General features: G+C 46.9%; 1 protein-coding gene across 3 annotated transcripts; it reads left to right on the top strand.

Moving 5' to 3' along the window:
• Window positions 1–1,348: 1,348 nt before the first annotated feature.
• Window positions 1,349–2,452, top strand: LOC121405320. Of its 3 annotated transcripts, none has more exons than XM_041595971.1 (3): window positions 1,349–1,579; window positions 1,655–1,713; window positions 1,778–2,451. In XM_041595971.1, exons 2-3 carry the CDS (start codon window positions 1,666–1,668, stop codon window positions 2,405–2,407), a joined length of 678 nt encoding a protein of 225 aa, XP_041451905.1. In that variant the 5' UTR covers window positions 1,349–1,579; window positions 1,655–1,665; the 3' UTR covers window positions 2,408–2,451. The 3 variants fall into 3 exon arrangements, with proteins under 3 accessions (XP_041451905.1, XP_041451906.1, XP_041451904.1); XM_041595972.1 differs by lacking the exon at window positions 1,349–1,579 and having other exon boundaries at window positions 1,587–1,713; window positions 1,778–2,051; window positions 2,127–2,452; XM_041595970.1 differs by lacking the exon at window positions 1,349–1,579 and having other exon boundaries at window positions 1,589–1,713.
• The last annotated feature ends 5,438 nt before the right edge of the window (window positions 2,453–7,890 follow it).

Here is a 7,890-nt window from a genome sequence, read left to right on the forward strand (position 1 = left end):
GATATCACCTTCGCGATGCGGAGGTAGCAAAAACCCAATTCCCAACTGCAGCCCGCACCTTCCGGGATGCAGCCTCAGCAAAAACACACTGCCCCACTAACCATTGTCAACGAAGCACCAAGCTTCGACCTAGTTACCGCGCTCCACAATTATTGTTATCCAATAACCTTAAGTAAGCAAGAATTAATTATTTCCGGGTCTCAGGTGCGATCGCCAGCTGCATAAAAGGGCCAAGATCGGCTGAAAGAGCAGGCAGTCCATCAGCCCAAACACAAGACACTGCACAAGGCAGTCCCTCAGTCACACACCCAAGACACTGTACTACGCAGTCCATCAGCGCACCATTCGATACGAGTTGAAGTAGCAGGATTTAAGTGAATGAAGAAAGTGAATGAAAAGAATAAAGAATACCGAATAAAAAATAACTAAGAAACCAACAAACCAAACCGTCGCCTCATCATTTCTCGCTGCCTACTACATTCTTTTGCCAGCCAGCCCGACACCTGAAGTCACCTACAAACTACAAATTTTCTTGTAGCGGACCCTGGACAGACTGAAGCTTACCTCAGCCTGAAATAGGACCTCACAGCCGTATAATTTAATCATTATTTGCTCAGAATCCCTACCTTATTCGATGCTACCTTTTTTGTTCAGCATCATAGATAATTGTTTATATCTAGTATTCTAATGTACCCAAAGAAAAGTAAAGTAAAGAGTAAGGTACTTTGAAAAATCTCGAATAATTTTTACTTTGTCTGGGATTCAATCTTAGTCGTTCATATTTCCAGCATGCGCAGTAACGGACATTTTTCCAGCCGTCTGAAAGAAGCTGGGCTTTCTCAGCGGCCTTTACAAAAAATTTATAATATTGCACCAGCGACAATTGAGGACACGGTCTTTTTAATATCTTTTTACATAGCATTAGTCAGCTCGAATACTCTCCGAGTGCATCTCGCAAGAATAAGCCGATTGGCCTAGGGCTACTCCAGGCGTGCCACCGTCGACTCTAAGGGCTGGTTGCCTTTAACTAACACGAAGCACAAGTCCGCCATGCACAGCACCGCACTCGGTGCTATTCTGATAAATCGCGATAAGGATTGTTCAAGTAGTGTAGTTACTAAGGTAGTTACCATGTCCTTTCTCCTCTTTTTCTGCCATTCGTCCTACTTTTTTTGTCTCAGTAGCCCGGCTTAACCCTTTGTTCTGCTTCCGTTAGTGCCGGGGCTTTTAGGCTCTAAGATCTTTCGCGCTCCCAATAAGGTTAACTGCTTAACAATACCCAAATTTCATTGTATCATGTTACCGTATAGATTTTGAATGTAACAGCAAAATCATCAAAAAGTCATTCATTCCAATTAGCAGTTGCAGTTATTATTCACTTAGGAACTTGTATCCATATAGAAGTGTGAAATAATAAGAGATGCCCTCTTCTATGTACATAGTATCTTTTTTCTTAAATCTCTAATCATTCGGCTATATGATCAACAATTGGCTTAAAAAAAAAATAACCTACCCTAATTATTTCATTATGAAATAATGAATCAATAGTTCATACTTAATTTGTCTACTATAGTTATCAGTAAGTTTTTAAATTTAATCGCAAACAAGAGAGAGAAATCAGAAAATTTTGTTTCATGTATGTACAATTTTACAGTCGCACAAACGATGAAGACAATTTATGCATTATTTATTGTCCTCGGTTGCCTAATTAGCGTAAGTTTTTTCCATATCCAATCCGCTTCGTTATCCCCATTGTCACTGCACGTTTCATTTCCAGGTGTTGCTTTTTATTGTGCATGCTATACCCCTGCCCCTCGCCGACAATGACCGGGCTGCCAGCAATCAGATTTTCATGCCCGCGAACAGCACCGTTCAATGGAAGTCCAGGATGGTCATGGAGGACCTGGCTGCAGCTGCGGATAACTCTGGATACCGAAGACGCGAATTGGAACGTCAAATCATGGCGAATGGGACATGGCCTGGCCAGGACAAAATGGGCCTGTTTCCGGGTGTTTATCAGAGCAAACTTCGCACAGCGGGAAAACCAACAGCAGCGAAAGGGAAAGCGTTGGTGTCGGTTCCTCAAACGCTTATAAAAGCTGGTCTCAATTTCTGGGCCAAGCCCAAAGCGAAGCCAAAAGGTGATGTTGGAAATGTTTCAGCTGATGGAGATGACACTGGAGATGCACCAGCACCAGGAGAACCCGCACCAAAATTATCACCTAGAGCAGTCAGTGGTAAAACACGTATAAAAAGTTTAGAGAAAACAATATCCATACCGCGATTGCAGAGCGATCATATCGGCAGTTGGGTAATCAATCCGTGGGGTATCACTTTCGGAGTACTGTGGCAAGATACGCGAATGAACTACCAAGTAAAGAATCTGTTCGGGCCAGCGGCTACTTAAGCGTCTATCATAATATTAAATGTAGCTGTAACTAGTTGTATAAGAGTATCGAAACCTAAGCTTATGTATGGCCCCAGCGTTCGGCAGTGCTGCTGCGCTCTCCCTGTTAAAGGGCGCTCTGCACCTGCTGCGTCGGCTCTTGCATTGATCGGCCGTCGTGGCCCAAGTAGTTCTATGCTAATCTCTCGCCGCATAGGTTGCATACTGAACCCCCGCTTGTGAACATTTATCTGGCTGGGCAAAAGAGCGAGCAATTGGCTTCAGCTAGCCGCCGGTATAAATAAACATTATAACGTTTAAATCAAAGTATTTAACTGATTTGGATAAATATAGGTGCCAAAAAAGCTTGGCATCTCAAACATTGGTGACCCCGACGTGATTTAACTACAATTTTTAGTCGCGTTTCGTTTAAAAACTATAAAAATCGAATAAGATATTCGTTGCTGTGCAGTTTAACGACCAACGAATACATTTTGTGAAAATAAGAACAGTTAAAGTGAGACTGCAGCCGTCTAATATTCCGTTGCTTAATCGCCGATTCTCTCTTGCTCTGCGTCGCTGCAGCCGCGGCCCTTGACTTTCCGTGTCTTCTATTCTCGTTCCCGTTCTTTCGCCGTCGCTTAAGCGGTCTTACATTTTCCGTTGTTTCGTTGTATTACACCGGTTGGCATGGACAAAGAGCCGAATACAGGTGCGGGCGGAAATATTGCGATGGAGGAAAAGGCTGAGGCTTTACAAGCGTAAAGTTCAGTCTCTGCATGATCGGCTGCAGCGTCTTGGCCAGTCATTCTCGGGGAATAAAATCGACAATCTAAGTGCGGCTGATATAGATGTGCGCCTCGATATGTTGGCTGAAATGCGTGAGGAGTTCAACAAGTCCCATAATGAGTTGGAATCACTGGATGAAGACGAGATTGGAAGTGAGCTGCGTGTGACGCCCAGCTCGACCCAGCGCCAAGCGTCACAAAAACAACAACATTCCGCGGAGTATTATGACATTATTATTTCATTATTCATTATTTATTATTATTCATTATAACCGTTACTTAGACTTAAGAGAAACAACATGAAGATTAATTTAATTAAAAAAGAAAACAAGCAAAAACAACAAACAACCTGACTTTTAAATGTTACCAGCGATCAGAACCACACGGCCACACTACAAAATTTAAATCTTCGCGCCGACAATGTGACCAGCGAGCAGAACCACACGGCCACACTAAAAAATTTAAATCTTCGCGCCGACAATGTGACCAGCGATCAGAACCACACGGCCACACTACAAAATTCAAATCTACGCGCCGACAATGTGACCAGCCCTCCGAACCAAACGGCCACACTAGCAGCTGATCATAACAACGCGTTAGTACCAGAGACCGGAGCCAACAGCTGACTTTTGGCAATAAAAGCAGCCGCAACAGAGCCATCAGCACCATTCCATTCTTGGACTGCCAAGGGTTGATTCGCTCCCCAAGGCTTTTGGTAAGCATTGATTGCTGTGGTTCTTAGAGCGTACGATTCCTCTATAACCCCACTATCCCTGCTATATACCGTCCATTTCTTTGGAATGCATTGATCACCGTGTTAGAGCGTACGATTCCTCTACCCGGTAATCTTTGCTGGTCTTCTTCAGATACATTCTCGGAGTGTATTGTCCTCCGGCTTTCCCCTTCCTACTCAGAGCGCATTTTCCTCTGTCTCCCCAACCCTCGCCTCGGAGCGCATTATGCTCCGCAACGAACACTTCTCCTCGGAGCGCATTATCCTCCGCAACGAACACTTCTCCTCGGAGCGCATTATCCTCCGCAACGAACACTTCTCCTCGGAGCGCATTGTCCTCCGCAACGACCACTTCTCCTCGGAGCGCATTGTCCTCCGCAACGACCACTTCCCCTCGGAGCGCATTATCCTCCGCAACGACCACTTCTCTCGGAGCGCATTATCCTCCGCAACGCCCACTTCTCTCGGAGCGCATTTTCCTCCGCAACACACTTCTCTCTCGGAGCGCATTTTCCTCCGCAACGCATCTCTCTCTCGGAGCGCATTATCCTCCGCAACACACTTCTCTCTCGGAGCGCATTGTCCTCCGCAACGCATCTCTCTCCCGGAGCGCATTATCCCCCGCCACGCATCTCTCTCTCTCGGAGCACTTTATCCTCCGTAACCCACTGATCGCCCGGAGCGCATTATACTCCGCGACCGATCCCCACCAGGTACGACCTGCACGCTGCGAGTAGCCACGTGCGGCCCTGACGACCCTGAAGGAGGACATCAAGGACGATCCAGTGAACCATTCGAGCCATATAAAAACTCTGTACGATTAAGCTAAATAAACATAGAAACTACTTTTGCCACCCTACCCGTGTCGCCTTCTTCTTGAACCTAGAGCCTTTCTTTCAGCTACCACATCCAGAGATCAAACAAATTTCTGTGAACCCCGGCGCGGCGAGCATACCCCGGCCAAAGCGCCGTCACATGCGTGAAACCTTCGATACGCTCTTCATTTCTTTGAAAGCCGAGCTGATGGCGGCTATCTAGGACATTTGCGCGTAGCTGCTCATTCCACTAGCACGCCAAATAGCTCTGGAGGTCATACCATCATCATGGCTCACAAGCAGCGGCTTCCTGAGCTGAAGCTACCTAGCTTCTCCGGTGGCTATGTGGAATATGCGGATTTTATTGCCATGTTCAATTCGGTCATCGAAGGGGATGCAGATCTCAGTGAAATCGAGAAGTTCCAACATCTTCGCTCATGTCTCTCGGATGCGGCCATGGATTCGGTTCGATCGTTAGAGCTCTCCAGTGCCAATTATCGTGTGGCTCTGGACATACTTAGCAGACGTTTTAATAATAAACGACTTGTTTTCCAGGCACACATCAAGGAGATTCTTGGGCTCAAGAAGGTAGATTCGCCTTCTGCTAAAAGGCTTCGGGAGTTTTCGGACGCAGTCAACTTGCATACGCGCGCCCTGCAGACATCAGGAAGTGCTGAGGAGATATCTGGATGCATGATAATCCACATGCTGCTGCAAAAGCTAGATGAGAAGACCCAAACCAAATGGGAAGAGACTGCGTCATCGGACAGGATACCCACAGCTGGGGAATTCTACGATTTTCTGGAGAAGCGATGCCAGAAGATGGAGAACGTGCAATACGCTATAGCGACACACGCTGGTAGCGCTCAGGTGGGAAAAAGCCAGTCTACACACCTTAAGAAAACCTTTGTTGCCTCTTACTCTTCCGCCGACCCGTCTGGATGCCCTTTCTGCCATTCAGCGGGCCACGGAATATACTCGTGCAGCATCTTCACAAATTTATCTCCTTTTCTGCGTCACAAAGAAGTGAAGAAGCTGTCACTGTGCTTTAACTGCTTAAAATCGGGTCATCTGACTCGTGCATGCACAGGTGGCCAGTGTAGAGTTTGCGGAAGGAGGCATCATACCTTGTTGCACTTCGACTCATCTATAGCGCAAAGCTCCCCAGCTGGTTCTCCTCCAGAACGAACCGTACAACCAGGAGCTATTACGCCGGTTCAGGATTCTGCCAGCAGTGTGCCGTCTCATGCGTCTACCTCTCTTGCTGCCCAAGGTCTCCACTCCGATATTTTGCTGCTGGCCACAGCTGTTGTTTTGGTGAAGAATCGATCTGGCGTTTTGGTTCCTTGTCGCGCTATTCTAGATTCAGGATCTCAGCTTCATCTCGTTACCTCCAGGTTCGCCCAGCAGCTTCAGCTTAGGAGAACTCAATCGTCTGCCCTTGTTTCTGGTCTGGGCGATACTAGCGTGTCCACTGAGGGATCCACCGTCAGCATTTGCATGCAGTCTCGCACTTCGGACTATTCGACCACACTCACTGCTCTCATCGCACCCACAATTACAGATAGCCAACCAAGTCTGGCAGTTAATGTAGCCGATTGGAACATTCCCTCCAACATTCAGCTTACTGATCCTGCATTCTTTAATCCTCAGCGAGTAGATCTCCTCATTGGCGCGAGCATATTCTATGACCTTCTCTGCGTAGGGCAAATCAAGCTCATAGATGGATTGCCTCTTCTGCAGAAGACCCGGCTTGGGTGGATCGTATCTAGTGGTGGACAGAGAGTATCAAGCTCGTCGCTTTTGGCAACCCAAAATTCTCCGGATTCGGAGGATAGAATGAATGCAAGAATGGATCGAACTCTTCGTATGTTTTGGGAAGTTGAGAATTGTGCGGAGGCTAGCTTCAGTACAAAGGAAGAAGTGGATTGTGAGGCGCATTTCGTAAGCCACTTTTCACGGTTGCCATCAGGGGAGTACTCTGTTCGACTGCCTTTAAAGCATGATGCTGATCACTTGGGAGAGTCCTATACTCAGGCGTATCGACGATTTCTCAGCTTGGAGCGAAAACTGGATTGTAATCCCGCGCTCAAGGAGCGTTACTCAGCTTTTATGAAGGAGTATACTGATTTAAAGCATATGTCCAAAGTCCATCCTGACTCACGTAGCCTCTGCAAGTATTTTCTGCCTCATCACTGCGTTTTAAAGGAGGATAGTACCACGACAAAGCTACGTGTCGTTTTCGATGGCTCTGCAGCTACATCAACTGGATGCTGCTTAAATGATGTGATGATGACAGGTCCTGTTATTCAGCCAGCATTGTTTAACATACTGATCCGGTTCCGCACATATCCCGTCGCTCTCACTGGTGACATTTGTAAAATGTACCGCTGCGTAAAGGTATCTCCGCCCGAAAATTTTCTCCAGTGTATCCTATGGCGAGATTCCATCCAGTCCGAGGTTCAAGTCTACACATTAGACACTGTCACATACGGTACGAGGGCTGCATCGTTTTTAGCGGTCCGCGCAATGCACCAGCTGGCCATCGACGAGGGTAATCCCTACCCTCTTGGCTCAGCTGCTCTGCAACAGGAGTTCTATGTTGATGACCAGGAGGTGCTTGATGGAATTCCGGTGGACGACGTGGAGAAATTTCTACGGTTTCATGATGGAAGCGACATTACAAAAACTCTTGGTTTAGCTTGGGACCCTGCGTCGGATCAGCTGCTGTTTGCCTTGTCCGCGCTGGACTCGAATTCAAGGCCCTCCAAGCGGTCGGTTTTGTCAACTATTGCGCGTTTCTACGACCTTCTTGGATTGATTAATCCTGTTATTGTCAGGTACAATATCTTTCTTCAGCAGCTTTGGAGAGAACATTTGGACTGGGATGAAAGCCTACCGACAGCGCTGCACTCAACTTGGATTGACCTGAGAAACAGTTTGGCAAGCATCTCTCGCTTTTCCTTTCCTCGCGTTGTCCATCATTCCAGCACAATTGTAGAGGTTCATGGATTTTGTGATGCCAGCATGGAAGCATATGGTGCTTGCATATATGTCGTGTCCAGGCAAGGGGAGTCGTCGAGCAATGTTTTGTGCTCAAAGTCTCGAGTGGCGCCACTAAAATCATTGTCGATTCCAAAGCTGGAATTGAGTGGAGCCCATTTGCTT

This window comes from Drosophila obscura, unplaced genomic scaffold, assembly GCF_018151105.1.
Source record: "Drosophila obscura isolate BZ-5 IFL unplaced genomic scaffold, ASM1815110v1 contig_9, whole genome shotgun sequence".
Classification (NCBI taxonomy): domain Eukaryota; kingdom Metazoa; phylum Arthropoda; class Insecta; order Diptera; family Drosophilidae; genus Drosophila; species Drosophila obscura.

Bases quoted from the DNA above. Each gene is read 5' to 3' on its own strand.
- LOC121405320 (XM_041595970.1), top strand. From the start codon at position 1,639: ATGTACAATTTTACAGTCGCACAAACGATGAAGACAATTTATGCATTA. The intron at 1,714-1,777 runs GTAAGTTTTTTC...TTTCATTTCCAG, and splicing joins TCCTCGGTTGCCTAATTAGC to GTGTTGCTTTTTATTGTGCA.